General features: G+C 39.4%; 1 protein-coding gene across 3 annotated transcripts in view; it reads right to left on the bottom strand.

The window, feature by feature from the left end:
- Nucleotides 1-18063, bottom strand: part of AASS (aminoadipate-semialdehyde synthase) — a 31440-nt gene that overhangs the window by 5575 nt on the left and 7802 nt on the right. For all 3 annotated transcript variants that reach the window (XM_037390670.1, XM_037390671.1, XM_037390672.1), the window contains 11 exons: nt 17488-17610; nt 17227-17338; nt 16639-16698; nt 16478-16545; nt 12540-12661; nt 8157-8286; nt 7171-7281; nt 5740-5848; nt 5166-5306; nt 3124-3291; nt 794-889 (listed from right to left, as the gene is read on the bottom strand). In XM_037390670.1, coding sequence (XP_037246567.1) covers nt 794-889; nt 3124-3291; nt 5166-5306; nt 5740-5848; nt 7171-7281; nt 8157-8286; nt 12540-12661; nt 16478-16545; nt 16639-16698; nt 17227-17338; nt 17488-17610 — 1240 coding nt within the window. The remainder of the gene's footprint in view (nt 1-793; nt 890-3123; nt 3292-5165; nt 5307-5739; nt 5849-7170; nt 7282-8156; nt 8287-12539; nt 12662-16477; nt 16546-16638; nt 16699-17226; nt 17339-17487; nt 17611-18063) is intronic.

The following is an 18063-nucleotide window of genomic DNA, read 5'->3' as shown; positions in this document are numbered from 1 at the left end:
ATTACTGCTTTCTTCATTCACAGCAAGACAGATAATAAATAAATGGAGCTATGAAAAAGAAATGAAGCAAGCAAGAACTGCAAAGTCTGTTTAGAAGCTCAGTATAGTCTCTCTCCTCTGCTTCCCAGGCAGAGTAGATAAAGGGAAAGTACTAAGACGTAACAACATTGCCGAGACAAGGTTTGCAGCGAGACTAATTTGTTTACAGTTATTTTCACAGATCACATGACACTATACTTCTTCACTGAGGCTCGAAGGACTGGAAATTCTATCCATCTTTGCATAGAAAACTTGAAGATACCAACCGTAAAATTGAAAGTGGACAAAAGTATTCTCAAAAAAAAAAAATTCCCATACGGCAGCCCCAAAACTCCTCAAGTTTGGGAAGTATGTGCTGTATTTCAGTCAGAGACATTTTGAAGAACTTTATGAACTCAAGAGGTATATTTGGTATTTTTAAGCTTAAGCACTCATCGGTAGGAATTAATCTGACCAGTTCTTCCATAATACTTTTGATGTCATACACTTTGTGTATGCTTCATACGTAAGTCGGAGTCATACATACTGAAGTTACACCCTTCGCTTTGTGAAGACTCTCACTTCTCTCTGGGAAACCTGTTCCAGCACTGTACTACATTCCTGCTGAAGAAAAGCTTCCTAATTTCCAGGAACAAAAAGCAAAGACGACCAGGATGCAATACAAGATTCCCATTGCTAAGCACACCCGAGCCTAGCAATAAGACAAACACACTAATAAAACAGGAAAGGCGGCACAGTAATCAGAGTAACTCACCCAGGTTAGAGGTGGTGAGGTTGAGCTTAGCAAAGGATAAGGGTCAGGGTTAATTAATCCTAGTTTTACAAAGCCTCCCATAGTTTTGGAGTATCCCTGAAATAAAAGAATAACAGTTAAAAATAATAATCACTTGAAACCGAGGTGTTTCTCTTTGGTTTGAATATAGGTGGTAGACACAGCCATGGTAGTGTTGAGCATCATTTTCATGGGAACGCAGCCACAGTAACGTGACACCAGTGGGGTTACTGCTACAAAGCAGCACCTTCCCCAGCCCCCCTCCACCCCTCCCTCTACTTTTTCAATACGCTCTTTAATTACTTATTCTGCCATCAATACTTCCCTGGCAAGTAGCATTGGTTCATGAGATCAAAGGGCTAAGCTGGCCAGCACTAGCTCCAACTCCAGCACGTCATTACAGATGGGGTTATATCAGCCAGCTGGCCCATAAATAAACTAGTGAGTACAGAGGGCCCCACACTGAGCTCAGCTCACCCCAGTTTTACACCAGTGTGATTGTACGGACATCAGATAAACTGATTTTAAAGATAAGAATTCAGTGTGTTTGTAGCTTTCCTTCAGGAATACCAGAGACACAACCAGGACAGCAGTGGAACAGCAGTTCAAAGGAACAAAGGCTGCAATAGGCTGCACAATAGAAGAAGTCTCAGCTGGTTTCTGCTTATTTTTGTTTGTATCCCCTTAACGCTCCCACACAGCTGCTGGATACCTGAAAACACACAAGTGACTATAAGCACTGTAAAAAAGCAGAATGGTGGAAATAAAGGACACTGAAAGAAGGCAAATTATAATTAGAAGCCACCTCCACCAGCGCTGTTATCAGCTCAGATGGCCTTGCAGTGAGATCCTTCTATGACACCTCTTTTTAAACTGACTCCATTAGCGACCTGAACTTACTTTAGAAATGAGTGCCTGTACAGAAGGCACTCCGAGGAGATGTTAGCCTGCACACCGAATGGATTGTTTCTGCACTGCACCACAGCAGTATGTGCAAAAGGCCAACATTAACTTCTGCCCCGCTCAGCATTACACTCTGGCGTGTAGGTACCACACAGGTATGGCTCTTCCACACAACCCTACCAAAAATCACCCCAACCCAAAGCGATGGGCCTTTGGGGGTGAAGAAAACAACACTAACGACAGAAACATCATTCTTGCAACACGCTGATAACAACTCTTCATGTCACCCTGACATTTTTGGTTTTCCTTGTGCTAACACTTATACAAAAGAAGAAAATTTTACCAGGCACCAAATGGAAGAGTAGATACTGTCATATTAAGACTTCATGGTGAGATAAATGCCTTCAACATATATTTAGCTTCTGAACAAGAGATCGTATCTAGACCGACAAAAAGAGAACTACTGCAATTTGTAACCCTTTATTCCCCCACATTGGCCTTCCATCTTCTTTTGTTGAGCAAGTCTCCCTCTCAGAAATAAAGAAAAAATCCTGTCTTACTGCAAGAGAAGAATTAAGAAGGGCATACACATTCCTCAAGCTCTGTACAAAACAACAATAACTTAAACCTTGACATGAACCTTAATTCAATAGATGTATCATGAGGTCCATACAAGCTTTTTCAAACCTTCAATATGGTTTTAGGTTTATTCCTTCTTAATGTTTATTGACCAACAAAATAATTTTTAAAAGAAATCTGGCAGAAAAATACTATGTTTCAATTCTGCTTTGTACACCTAATAAATGAAAGGAAAAGAGTCTATCAGTAAGAAGGAAAACATATTTTAGTTGGCTAATGAAAACATTAAAAACCACTTAAATTCAAGATTTCCAGTTACTTAATGAAAAACTTTCTCAGTTTGATGGGAGACCATACTTTTCTGTAAGATTTTTACATTATGTTTTTCATAGAAATATAAGCAACAAACTCTAAGTTCAGATTTTTATCAACTGTAAAAGAATAGATCAATTCTTTAACATATATAATGGCAACACACATCACACAAATCGGTCAGATGTAATTTTTTTTTAATCTTCTATTGCTCTGACACCAAAAAGAGCACAAAAGAAACAGATACAGACTATGCAAGCCAACTGACCAGTTCCCTAAACCAAGTAAAACACTTTTTCTAGTTTGCAACAAACACCTGTTTAAACAAACCAAGTAAAGCTACATTTAAAAAAAAAATTAAGAGTAGTGCTTTCAGTTATGACTCAATTGGGATAGTGGAGATCTCATAAGTAGCAAATACAGAGCTATAAAAAGCTGACTTCTAAATACACAGTTTTCTTGAAATGGCAACATTAATCTCTTGAGGAAAACAATAACTATTAACAACAACAACTTACTTTGTATCTTAAGGTGCCTCTCAACAAAGTATGAGCTGTCTGAATACCATATGGCTCAGCATATTTGGTACTATCTCTGTTAGGAAAACCTTCAAGGTTTAATCCTGGGAAAAAATCCATCGGAGTAACAGAATCAAGTAACGCTCCTCCAGCTGGAATATTGATAATCTAAATTTTGTGAAAGAACAGCAATATTACTTCAATGCAGTGTTACTTATTTTACAACAGAAAAGATGAAGTATGCTCAAAATAGGAACAATACACTTAGTTTTTCTGATACAAACAAAGACTCAATCTAAATAAAACAGTTGCACAAGCCATTTAACATACCCTTTTCTGATATATTTAAAAAGCATGGAGGAGCAGGCACTTTGTCAGCCATTACTAATCAAAGGGCTAAACCAAGCCACATTCTTCTCACACACATTGATAATTCCTGCTGCACCTATATAAAGGTGGCAGGTTCCCATTTCACTTACATTACTGTAATTTTGGAGCATCTCCGCAAACTACACCAGTGTGAAGGGAGATTCTGCCCATAGGCTCCCTGCTTTTTGGTCGATTTTTTTTATGGAGGAGGTAAAGGCAAATGTAAAGAGAAGAATGGGGTTGTTTTTTCTTTTCTTAAGATTAAAACAGATTAGGTGGTATCAATAAAACTGCTGCCCATGTGTATCTTGCAGCAACAAAGCACAGAGAGAATGAACCATTGAAGGAAAACAAAATAAGGTTGACTATTTCTATTGCTACTCCCAATCAAAGCCTTGAACCCTGCTTCCTTCAAGCAGCTGATGCATAGATCTACTATGCAGCATCAATACAAACTCATTTTATGACTTCTGAACAAAGGGGCAAGGTTTCCCTCTATAATAAAGACTAAAGCAATGAAGTCTGCAGCAATGTTGAAAGTGTTTGTTAGGCAAGACATGACACTACTGTGGAAGAATCCTGCACAACAGTCAAAGACTGTGGCAAGGAGGAAAAACTGCACAATTTACCGACAAGTTCACATAGTGCTCTCATAATGAATCATTCATATGCATGACCTTATTTTTCCTAGCAGTGGGTGAACCAGGTCAGAATTAAATAAGAAACGTTTTCACATCCTCCAAGAGACCCTTCATCTGAAACTTGTAACTATGTGTTGTTGCTTTTAAAATAGCGATGCAGTGTACAATCCCTGAATTCCTCCTTTCTTACTGCAATAAGAACATTAGAGCACCAAAATGTCATGATAAAACATCTCAAAAGACTTCTCAGTTTTGCAGATTAAAAAGTTTAGATAATTAGCTAAACTTTACCGTGGTTATACAAGGCAGTCTCCTTGACATTTGAAGAGCCCCTGCTCAGTAACTACTCTGAGCAAGTTAGAGTGATCAAACAAATAGGACTGGAAAGCAGAAATGTGATGATGGCTTGCAAGAGCTTTGCACAAATCTGTTATGATCTTTCCATAAAACAGATGCAGTGACTTTTGCTAAGTTGTCTACTCTAATGACTCCTGCACAAACAGCAAAATAGAGCTTATATAAAACACATTAAAAAGCACTGTACACTGTCACAAAACCCATTCAGTGAGCTATTGGTATTACAGATCGTACCGAAAGAAAAAGAAATCAAGAGTTCTGCTATACTCTGTGCAAGTACAGAATGAAGCTGTTTGGTTTACAACCATGACTAGACAAGAAAAGCATGCAGAAGGATGCACTCTCATCTTTGTTTCACAGAGCCAAAGATAGGGCAATCAAGTGACAAAAGCAACACACAACAGGGATAGAAGCTGGACCCCGAACACCAACCTCAATCCACTGTCATTAGAACGTGCTCCTTCAGTTTCCATATAGTAATTCAGAATTAAGCTGGCAGCAGCCAGGCACTGTCACAGACCAAACATATGATTAAGTGATGTATGCAACTGGCTTCGGCAACTGAGTCTCACTGGCTTGAAAGTAAACCCAGTACCTTACAAATCCCAGTTCCCTCCTTAGCCCAATCCCACCTTCTTTGTCTAGCTTTAAATGGAAATGTTAGGATTACTTCACCTCTCCATTTTTTAAATACGTAGCAGACTGAACTGTATTCAGTAACACTCCTTGTGGGCTCCAGCTGAACTTGTATCTCAGAGGATTGTCAGAGTGCTCTGGAGCTGGCAGGCCACCGCAGAAAGAAGTGTAAGATACAACCTGTCAGATTTATCCACAGGAAAGAAACAATGAAGAGAAGACAGACCAGGATGCAAACAGTACAGAGCTACCCTGAAGAATCCCCATTAGTTCATAAAGTCGTTTCTGTTGACGTTATCCCCCAAATGGGCCAAATCAGAAGATCTACAGTGGACAGGGAAAATAAAAAGAATTTCACTGAGAAACAGCGTCAAGCCGTCACTGCAGGCACTGTCCATAAAGGAGAGGAAATCAAAACACACACTGAGGCAAGGCCATCTTAGTTGACAGCCTCACCAATCAGATTAGTTGGCACCAAATTCCAAGCATCAGGAAAAGTGAAGTCTCCAGAGTCCATTACACATCAGTGATGTGCCCAAAAACTGGGTGGTGTTAAAGGAACAACTTCGCTAATAAAATCTTGGCAGAACTATGCACTACCTGCCAACCTTACCGTAGCACCAACTTCTTTTGCCTTGTCAATACATTCCATTGCCAACATATGGTCAAGACCAGGATCCAAACCCATTTCGCTGATAACTGTAATACCAGCAGCTTCTACGCTAAAAGTAACAGAAATGCAGAGCTGTCAGAATATTCACTATTACTGTCCTTTTATTCAGGAAATCTGTCCAACTGAGGCTCAGTGAACTTTCCCCAACACAGTAAATTCTGGGCTCTGTCTGCAGCTTGTGGAAAAAAACCAAAAGCAGATGTTAAAACCTGAAAAGCGACAACTGGCTAACAGTCATTTTAGCCTTGGTTTCTCTTACTTTGCTGCAACATCTAGGGGGTTGCTGGAAAAAGAAATTCCTACCAGCAACTCCATATCCCACATTCTCCTGGACAGTGCAATAACGCAGGAAGGTGGTAACGCAGAGGACAGCGCAGACCTCGTCATAATTGCCCTAAACAGCACCTGCAGGGCAGAGAGACTGAAAGGCCTCCTTTCCCAAGCCACAAGCATTTGGGTTTTCTTTTATTAACAGTTGCCTACGCTCCCAGAGCAGCTCACTTATCACCCCAAACTGAGGTAATTTATTTTATTTTGAAAATCACTTTGTGTTTTGACAAATGAGAAGTGTCTTTTTGTTTGTTTGGGTTTTTTTGGTTTTTTAGAGTGTGATATGACCTCTTGGCACCACAGCAAGAAGGGGGAGAGGCCTCTAAATCTCCCTCATTGTCTGCAACACTGGTTCTCTACCTGTCCAGCTTTCTCTGTTTTACCTCTGGTACAGGCACAGCATGCACAATTCTCATCTCATTCACTTGAATTCAATTCAGTGTTTCTGGTAGCATGTCTGAGAGGAGTGTCTAGATGAAACTCCACGCTCAAAACAACTTCCACTCATATAATAAGTAGGACAACAGAAACATTAGAATTGTCACCAATTTGAGACTAATATAGTGGGCCTGTCCAAAAGAAGGCGGCATGAAGGAGGATATTACTGTAGATACAATAAGCCAAGAATGAGTTTTTGTCAGGATGCAAAGGATGATAAACAAGCTTGCTGTCACTGGTAGAACAGGAGAGCGCAGCTGCTCAGCTTGAGTATGAGCCCAGCTTAAACATCCTAACAGGTCTGAGGAGGGTGGGGAAGGCACACTATCATGGAATAAGATGGTGCATGCAAAAGAGCATGTTCCAGTGTTCAGAGCAGTAGTCTGACCAGGTTGGGGTATGCACTCATTTCTCCGCTGTGCCACAGCCTCCACATGCAACTTTGGGGAAAGGTACTTGATCCTCCATCATAGTAAGAGGAGGAGAAAGAATGCAGAAAACAGTAATTCACAATAAGCATTGCAGGTGTAACAGACCGCAAAATATTCAGATAATGCACTGAAGAAGAAAGCAACACCAGGGAGATACTACTCTTATACCTACCTCTCCTGGAGTTCCTTCATAGATGGTGTTAAGTAGCTGGCTGTTACCAAGTTCACTTTGCTGTCAATACATTTCTTAGCAACCAAAGGATGTGCTGAATAAGGCAGCAAACTACAAATGAAGGAGAATTATGCAACATCAAAACCCAACCAGTTACTTATGTTGTTACTGGAAAACAAGAAATATTTTTTTATGTCTACAAAACAGCTCAAGGAAATGCAACGGTCACACCTGCCTTGCCCTGAGCAGTTTCATACCTACATGACTGAAATGCTACCCTATCGAAGGGCATTGTATGCACTCTAAAGGGTGCAGGACAATAGGGGAGTCATTCTTTAGACAGCATCTTTTGTCACGCTTTTCTTTGTAAAAAACAAACCACTGACCTCTTTTCAAGGCCACCTTCTAAACAGGCATGCTGGAAGTTTAGAAGATGCAAAACTGTAAAACCATCCTTGAGAAAGCTTGCATGACAACAGTCTTACTGAAGTACTTTGTGAAAAGCATGCTCTATGTGGAAAGGAAACAATACTCACAACATCCATAGCAAAAGGGACAAAATGGCAAAGACTATGAAGTCATTTCCTCCTGTTTCAATACCAGGAACAAGATTTTTCTTAATGGGATATTCAGGAGAAATGCCCAAGATGCCAGAATTTTGCCTCCTCTTGCAAACCTGCACATTTGATCCCAGGAACACACACACTGGTGGACACAACTGACCCCTCAGGCTAAGAAGGCTGTCCATGTGATTGGCGAACACTTCTAAAGAGGTGCTGCAGGCAAAGCCCCTTTGAAAGTCCCAGTGCCCTGCTATGTGAGAAATCAGTGGCCAGTTACAACCATTTACATACACAAATATAATCCCAGTTCTTGGGCATTCAAAAAAAAAAAAAAGTTACCGTATTGATTTAAGTCAGTGAACTAGGAGAAAGAAGCAGCACGACTTAGGGTTGAGCCTATCATGTTTTACACAGAATTCTGACCTGATGACAAGCTCATGTTTCTTCACCAAAGAGGAGAGCTTTTCCTCATCCTTAATGACATCCATATGAACTGAAGTAACGTTGCTGTATTTTTTTGTCAATTGTTCAAGTTGTTCCTTCATGACGGATGCTGTTTTAAAAGCAAAACACATCAACTGTTACCTAAAGATAAAGGTAAGTCCAAAGCACTCCCATGTATAATTATGCTTTACACACACTTCCTCATTCCTAAAGAGAAACACTTTAATGGATCCAATTAGCAACTTTGTGGGTGTACTTAAAAGTTTTAACTGCAGTTTTGCTATCAGCAGACTAGGTCAACAGAAATTATTTACACAAAACTAGAAGTCATCTCCCTTATTTTCCACTCTATGATGAAGTGGGTCTGAAACATGACATAAAGGACTGTTAAACCTGTCCTTGTGCAATAGGACACCCCAGAACCCACTGGCTCCCTTGCATCATGTGCATGTGTCCTTCCATCACGGTTTTCTACAGCAACACTGTCTACATTTGCCAGGTAACTGGGCATCCACACGGTGGGAAAACAGATAAACTAAACAGAAAGAAGCACACATTCACACCTAAGTGGGTTTTTTTAGAGAGAGGGAAAAAAGTCTGCTGAATGAATGCATGTCCTGCAGAAATGTGTCTCAAGTGTTGTTAACTAGTTGCGTAAAGCCAACACTTTTATTATAGTCTACCCAGGGTTGTGATACACCCCAAAAGCATACTCCTATGTCTTTAACTCTGACCCCTAAAAAAGCACCTGTGGCAAGGTATATTCTAGATTTTAAAACACATACATACTGGAGGTTCAGTGTTTTCTGTCTTAAATGAACACCTGCCACTCCTCGGTAAGTGTCAAAACATACTGAAAAAGACATTAAAGTTTTCAAAGAACAAGTGAACAAACCACTGATAGAGGGATAAAAGCAGATTCTTTTGGAATCCTTAAAAATGCACTGTTATCTTGGATCTAGAAGCAGACCAGTTAAAGAAAGTGTTTGAGGGTGAAGAATGCAAATAACAGTCACACAGGTGCCTGAATGTGTACGTTCAGGCTTAAGGGAAGTTTTAGAGAAAGATCAGAAGAAAGCCACAAGAGCCGTAGTAAACACTTCTATTGATATAGGAGAAGGTAGCTCACCTGAACTAGAACAACAATCCTACCATGCAATGTCTAGGAAAAATAAAATAAAGATGACCAGCAGAAAAATTTAACAACAGCTCTATTATGCCCAGTCAAAATACCACTATCACATTCAGAGAGACCAGTATTTTAATTTTTTGGGGGGAGACAAGAGTATTATTGGAAAAATTCTTAGGGGTAGGGAGTCAAAAGGATCAGACAAATGAAAAACTTAAAAAAAGGAGAGAAAGAGAACCAAAGTTAGGGTGACAAGTAGGAACTCACTGACATCCCACATGCAGCACTAAGAAACCAAGCAGCAATTTCTTTTCCTTATTGATTTGGTGGACAATCAGAGAATCACACAATAGACTTGATCTTCATGCTCTGATCTGGGGGGGACATCACCCCTTGGGTCTACCAGCCCTTACTTAAATGAGTCATCCAGTGGCCTGCTTGGCAGAACAATGTGTAGGAGAAAACCAGAATGCCAGAAAACTCACACCATGGTCCTAGATGTATTAAATACTATTGGCATTCATGAGCTCATCAATTTGTGGGAGAAGCACTGCATAACTAGAACGGTAAGGGGGGAAAAAATAATAATTGCCTACCCCAAGAAGGGCCTTTCCTTGCAGGTTTACAACCTCAAGTCAAACAGAATAATTAAATAGCATTGAAACAGGAAGGGGTTTTGTTCTAGCTTTGCCTTTCACACAGAAATACAGAAAAGGCATGCCTGGTGTTTCTTATTTCATGAAATACTCAATTGCACAAACTCTTGAGAGAAGATTGCAATGGAAAAATTGTATGCTCAATGTGTTTCAAAGTTTTGGCTTAGCATCATCCTGCTGAAAAACAACCATTTTCAAGTAGTGCAACGATTTATCTTGAGGCACTAAAATATCTAAAGTATTTCAGGTCACTATGCAGTACATATTCTCTCCTGGTTTTAAAAATGGTCATTTATCTTACCTAGCCAAATAAATGCAGAGGTGAAGTATTCAATCAGTTTTTGACAGTAGTAGCCATTTCTGCAAAAGCACAGACTACTTCACTGAAAAGCAAGAAGCTAACTGGAAGTCCAGGATTGGAAAAAGTCCAAAAAGGAAAACTTGGTTTTCTTCTTCAGGCTATGCTGGGTTTAAGTGAGACAGCAAAACCTTAACTAGTTTTATGGTCTTGATGAACATGCAGGCTCAAAACAGCTACTTAACAGATTCAGTAAACAAGCATGTGTCCAGGAAAGCTTACTCCATCCCTCATTCCACACAGCCACACATTTATAGGTAAATCTGGTTAAAAAAGGAATCTTTCAAAACTCTGTTCCAGTACATTTTAACAGAATCCTTATTTATAGATTATATATATTTTCTTTTATATATAGATATAGATAAATATATATGCTAATAGATATATACCTAAAAGAACAACTTAATAGCTTAAAACAAAAATAATTCACATCATTTGCCATTTTTAACATAGCAAAGATAAAAACATTAAGCTTTTGCTTAGGCCAAATATGACTAAAAAGCCTAGATTCAATCTGACTAGTTTCAATATTTACCTATGGCTTAGTCCTACCAATCCTGCACATGCTCATAATTATCACTAAAAGAGAGAAATCCATCCAGTCTCTGCCTGCCTCTGCTTGTTCCTTCCGACTGTCAGCACTTACCATTATAAGGAAAGCAGAACTGAGAGATCAAGGTTAAGGCAAGAAGTATTTGCTGCACCTAACTGAAAGTCAGTTGGTTCTTGTCCCAGCTCACCATGCTGCCAGCACAAGGATGGCAATGCAAACACAGCCGGGAGAAAGGAATAAGCAGTGAAGGCAGCAGGTGGGCACAGGCTTACGGAGAATTAAAAGCATCTGTGCCTCTGACTTGGGGCCTTATTTCCTTATGGCCTTTCCAAAGTCAATGGGAAATAAACATTGTCAGAGGATGATCCTCCATACGCTACTAATCAACTTGTGCTGCAAGAAAAGAGGTAAGCAAAATCATCTACAAATTCAAACCAAAAAAAGTTGATTACACGAAGGTTTCCCAATTAAGATTTTTGTTGTTTGGACTTAAAATGGTGCAGCTTAACAGTAGGGAAATAAGTATGGCACCGCCACATGTATTTTATGCTTTCTTCACCTACCTGCCTACTGTCAAGTATTAAAGTAACATCTTTGTATCTCCTTCCTTCTGAGGTTTTTTTTTTGGGTGTGCTGTAGAAACTAGGTGGTTTTAAGCTATCCAGATAAGAGGCACCTATGTTTGCTCAGCACTTGGCAAAACAAATCTTCCAGTTCACCTGGTTTCCCTTACTGCTACTGTATCGCAGAATCAGATACAGCCTCTGTACCCATGAGAAGATGGACACTGCACATTGCTGTAATGCTTCCCTGTTCACTGCATCAGGCAGTGCTAACAATAAGGTTGCAGCTTCCTTGAGAGTTCCCCTCTTCTTCCTAGTAAATTTTTTCCCAGGGATTAAAAATACTATGGTTATCACTGCAAAGGGTAGCAAAAGCAGCCACATATGAAAGCATTATGAAGAGAACAAACAAATAAAAGCAACAACAATAACAACCAAGATCAACACAAATACAACAGCAAGTTCTAAAGAAAACCACTTCCCAGCAAAGTTATCTTTCAGGCAATACAGCCTGAGTTTTAAATCTGAAATCAGAGAATCAGGGTAAAGTCATCACTGAGGGTACAGAAAAGTGTTTCTGCAATTCCCAGCCTGAAATATGCTACAGATAAAACCAGAAGAGAGGAATAAACAAGTAGGCGTGTGAGGCTTAGGAATAAACAAGTAGGGTAGGTTTGGGTCTGAAGGTTTACCACCACAGTACTGGTTATAACAACAGCAGAGCATTCACTCACACAGATGTCTATTAGAGCAATTTCATCTTCTTGTTGTGTGAGGCTGAAAACACAGCCTAGCACCAACAAAAGTGACTGACTAGCTATAAAACCAATCCCAAGCCTAAAGCAAATACTTCTAATTTCCCTACAGGTTACACATGCAAACAGTAAACTTTTAATGTGGCTATGTCATTTTCAAATGAATTACACAAACGCAAAATGATCACAAAGATACAGAATCCTTTTCTGCTGTGCACAATAACAAAGATTTTCTTTATCGGTTCTTAGAACCAGATCCATTTATTACTTATGAGAAAAACCTGCTAGTGTGACAGAACCTAAATAAGACAAAATTTTTCAATGAAAAACAAGCAAAGTCTTACATACCAACTGTGATGCCAACACTGGAATCTCTAGTGAGATATTCAAGTACGGGGCCAGAAACATAGCCGGATCCGAGCAATAAAACCCTCTTCTTATTACCCATCTTCAGTGACTGAGCGTGTTCCCTATGAGGTGTTACAGGCAAAATTAAAAACCACACAGAAGAAGGAAACTGTAAGCTGCTAAAGCTTACAGAATAAGTATGTTTTACTAAGACAACAAACCAAGAACTCTATTCAGACCAAGAGTCAAGTTCCTGGCTATCTAACCCAAGACTGTTTAGTACTGCTTCCATCATGCTTCACTTCTGCTGCCTAACTTCTAGTTTCTTTCCTCTAATATAAACATCATCAAAGCCATCAACATCTCCACTGCTTCTCCAGTTGCTACTGGCTGTTAAATAAATTCTTCCTCAGTTGTCACTCTCATTTCTCCCCATGGCCAAATTACTGTAACCTGATCACTTGAGGACCACCAAGCTGACTCTCATGCTGGGCTGTGAAAAAGGGATTCCAGGTTCTGCCTCGCTCCCTTTGCATCACAGGTACTGTTACAGTACGCAACACCATGCTGGTGAAAGCGCATTTTAGGTAAGCTATACTAGGTTCATGTTAGTCCATCATACAAATATGACAGTCAATAAAAGTCAAATAAAAGTAAATGCCCAATTAAAAAATCCTGTTTGCAGGTAAGAACTCAGATTTGAAAACCATCACTGAGTATTTCAACCCAGCCTCTACTACTCTCGGAAATAAATTTAAGCAGCTCTCCTGTTGACTTTCAATATAAAATGTATTCACATCAGATTTTGCATTTCTTTTTGCCAACCAGAAAAACGTAGTTCAGCAGTTGTTTAAATCTGCTTTCATAAATGCATAAAGTATAGTAGAAAACCACATTTTGGTTGTTTACAATTATTTTTCCTTTTAGCTTAAATTTGCATTAAGTTGTAAAATCAGGATTGTAAAACTCTTTGTCTAAAATATCACCATTGTGCAGATAAAAACTAATTTCTTAAAGCACTTTTTATTGTTGAAGGAAAGGATGCTGGTCATTGCCCTGTTGTTTAACCTAATTAATGGAGAACGAGGTTTGGCTTTTTCTTATCCCATAACCTGAAAACAGATTTCAATAAATAGGCAGGACCTTCAAAGATACAGATTTATCACGCATCAGCAAGTTCCTCAATTTCCCCTTTATCTACTAAGCCTATCTACAGGCACACACTGCAGTGTGGATTAAGCCAAAGAAAGAATCCTGACCTCTAGCTGCAAGCTCCAGGTCCACTTTACTTAAAGCTATAGTCCTTAGAAGAGGACTAACCATATGTCTACTAAATAATGTTTGGTTCAGACCTTTTGGGGGCTCCACATGGCATCCATAAGTCAATTTTTGGTTGCATTTTTTCAGTTCAAAACCAGCCATAATAATGAAGGATGGTGTTGCAGCCTGCCAGAGCAATACCTAACAGCATGACAAGAGTGGTACTGTATGACCTGAAGCATGGCATGAAGTACCTGAGTACCATAAGTACGAAACAAGGCCTCAAACAATAGCCTTGAAAGACTACTCTGAGTGAAGAGAGTTAAATCAGTACCATATACATCTGTATCATCTGCCTGAAGCACGTTCCAGCCTACTAACTGTGTCTAAGTATTTGTAAAGCTTAAATAACTCTCCACAATTCCAGATATTCCATCCTCCCTTCCTCTACTTGCAGGCTTAATTATTTTTTTTTAAAGTCATTAATTTCAGTTCATTAAATCTGAAGGACGTTCCAATGTATCACCACTAATATATCTAAATTATTGCTATAGATTACGGCACATTTTGACCTTTGTACAAGTTTTACAGATTTGATTTTTTAAAAAAAGTTAAATCATTATTTAATCTATTCACAGAAAGCCTCCTAAGCCCATCATATCCTTTCACATGACAAACCCAAGGACCCTACTACTACTACTACTACTACTATCAATTCTAATAAAGCATCTTCCACAGCTACACCCTTATGGCCAAGGGAAAAGAAAGAACTCCTCTCCATCCTTTACTTATAGGGAGCAGTAGTGGTATGCAGGAGCTTGGAGCAACAGTGTTGATGAAGAGACTTCCTATATGAAAGAAAGGTGGATTTTACAATCAAACTTGTATTTATTAAAAACTTTTCCAGTCTCCAGAATGAGGTCACACTTGGATCAAACACAGCATGTCTGCTCTAGAAGAGGGACAAACATGAGCTACCAAATAACCCTACAAGAGGGGGAACAGAATCTACACAGTCCCAGAAAAGAACATTTCAGATTATGCCTCTTCTCTACATACAAGTTTAGATTAACATAACTGAATCATTTATGAACAAATAACAGTAATACTTAGAGGCCCACATTGTTAATGGAAGTGGGGATGAGAAACTGGTAGCAGGTTTGAAGCAAGTAAAGGTGAAAAGATGGAAAAAAACCTCAGTAAATCAAACTGCTCCTGCATTCTAATGGCGCTCAGGACAGTTCAGCTCATGCAGTCTGGCTATCCTATGCCTGAAATGCTCACAAACTTCCAAAGGGTAAGCAATTAGTCTAAATAGAGCCCTCAGAAACTAAACTAGACACAGCATAATGCTTTGTTAGAGTAATAACACAAGCCATGTAATTCCTACAGAGTCTAAAGAAGAGCCTATCTCTAGCTAAATCATCGCAACTTAAGCAGTGCTTTCATTTGCACTATCTCCAAAGCCTGCAAAGGGTATTGTTAGCAGGTCTTGCTGTTCTGACAGCTAAGTAAGCAACACCAATGAACAACTGAACATCACATGCAACACAGGTATGCAGAAATATCAAAAATCTACCCAGAAAAAACCCTTTGGGAATGAAGTCTCCAGCTTCTCAGGGTAGTTCACACAAAACCATGAAAAAAGAAAAAAACCCAACCAGATTATCGTGCTGTGTAAGAATTACAAAAATTTGTTACTGAGACAGCCTCTTGAGGTTGTGTACCAAACAGCACATGACAAAAATCACTGTGAGCTGAAATCTTGGAGAGGCAAACAGCATGTTACTTTGGGTGGAAAACACATCTATAGTTCATCATGCACAAATTCATAACCAGAACTCCCAAAGGAAACTGGAGAAGTTTAGCATGCAGAAGTCAACACACTATGCTTTCAGTGCATAGTGCATGCAGTACTTGTGGTCAGACCGATTTCAACTTTTATATGATGTACAGCGCAGCTGGCATGGACCATGAACATGCAACCAGAGGTACCCACATATTGTCAAATCAATACTTTTCATAGGTGAACAGTAGGTGTTTGCTAACAATAGGGAACAAGGGGAAGAGAAGGGATATCCAGGTTATTTATGCTTCTGTCAGCTTAATCCACTCAACTTCTTTCATGTTACCACTGGCGGATAACTACTGAGACAGGGTACAGATGAAGTGGTAGCTAAAGCTGTAGCTACAGGAACATAATGAAAAGTCTGAGAGTCTCACAGAGGCTCCTGAATACATCCAGTCACAGAACAATGCTATACAGCACAGCACTTGAGCCATACCCGAGGAAACTAGGTTCAAGGTATACTAGAGAGCCTTTTCCTTTCAGCCATACCTTTCAAAGGACTGTATGTTACATTCGTTTTACAAGGGCAAGGAGTAACAGAATAATACTGGCACGTGGCTGTTTTCTGCCTCTGGTAAAACAGTCTTCATAACTTAAGAAAGAGAAAAATGACCACTTTCTCAACTTCAATATAAGTTACTAACACGTTAATTATTTAGGCAATGTGCATGAAGAAGGAAGTCATCAAGCTAGGAGACATTTAGACACAGTGCAACATAGCAGTATTCCACCAAAACACAACAGTACATAACTGCAAAAGGGGAGATAGAATACAGACAAGTTTTTTAAAATCCTGAACCAAATAAACTCTAAGAAGCTATACATTTACCTGCTCTCCCTCAGTTTCTGGATATATTCGTACTTAGCTGTCAGCGAGCCATTGGATGCAATCACTGCCTAGAAATAAATGAAACAAATTTTGAGGGGGTTTTGTACATGTACATTTTAAAGCAGAGGAAGACAAGCAGAGTGCCAAATTGCAAAACTTACATCTCGAACAACAGATGAGTAATTCTGGCTTTCAAGAGGTTCTGAGCCTTCTGATAACAGCTACGGAAATAAGTTATTTCAAATTAGGTCATTTTATTTCCCGTATTTTTTTTCAGAGTAAACCATCAAGATTTTAAGCAACATTCAAATGCATGCAACAATACCAATATCTTGTAGATCTGAAATTCTCCTGGCCCCGATCAGTGGCATTTGACTTTTATGAAAATGCAGGAATGCAAACAGCAGTCTGATTGTGCGTAACTGCCGAGTGCCCCAAGAAAATCAGATTTAGACATCTACTGCAGGGTCCAGGAAACACGAACTACCTGCCAGAGCCTGTTTCCTGCCTACAGAAAGTGTTCTTGACAAATCCCCAAGACATTCAGGTCACTAGTGTCTCATTCACGTGTTGCTCTTGTTTGTATGGCCTCAAGGCTTAGAAAGCTTTTTTTTTTTTTTCAGAAGTACAAAGTCAGTTATGTTCTACAGCAGATTCCTTTTGAATGTATACAGGAGACCAGAAAAGCACCAAACAAGCAGACCAAAGTCCGAGCCTTTTACCTTCTTGTTGGACACATAAGACCTTACCATCTCTTCAATATATGGGAAAAGCATATCGCCAAAGTACTCTGTTGCTTCTATAGGAAGCTGAGCTGGCAGATTGTCGATGGAACACATCAGAATCCCAGAGCCTTCAACACTGAAAAAGAGATCACAGCTCTTCTAAACTACTCCTGGTACCTGAAAGTGTACCACCTTTCAGAAGTGTTTTAAAAGCACATTTTTTCAGTATAATGTTTCACTGTAGAAATTAGAGAGGAAAGCAATAAAAACTAAAGGCTCTCCCACCTGTCATGAATAATATGCTGGTCAGCATCATACATACAAAATGGACTGTCAATTGTTGTACACTCCGTCATAAATTCTATAGATCCTCCAGTGTCTGCTGAAATGTCACATATTGCCAGAAGTCTAAAGTGATTAAGCAAAAGAGACAAAGGAATAGAGCATTATCCAAATTACTAAGAAACATAGGTATAAAAGATCACAAGTGAACAGGAAATAAAAGAAACATGAGATCTATGAGACTTGTAGTTTCACTCATCTTAACCAATTCAGAAGTCAACACAACACAAACAATGACATCCAGAAACATAATGGCAATCTGGCCCTACTGGAGTCGTAAGATTTCCATTTGCATCAACAGGATCCATATTTCATGTGTAACTTCTCTAAGACCAGGAGAATCCACAGATCCACCATTTTTTCTCTGTACTCGATGTCCTGTCAACACCTCCCATTCATTATCCATCTACCAATTCCCCCAAGCTGTCACTAGGCTGTCCTGCACTAGAATAACTTTACTGTCATAAAGGGAAACCTAAAGAAATGGCTGCCTCATTTCAGTTCACAGATAGCTGGTGC

Source organism: Falco rusticolus, chromosome 5 (assembly GCF_015220075.1).
Source record: "Falco rusticolus isolate bFalRus1 chromosome 5, bFalRus1.pri, whole genome shotgun sequence".
Classification (NCBI taxonomy): domain Eukaryota; kingdom Metazoa; phylum Chordata; class Aves; order Falconiformes; family Falconidae; genus Falco; species Falco rusticolus.
The sequence above is the reverse complement of the archived record's forward strand: the minus strand, read 5'-3'. Positions and strand labels throughout refer to the sequence as shown.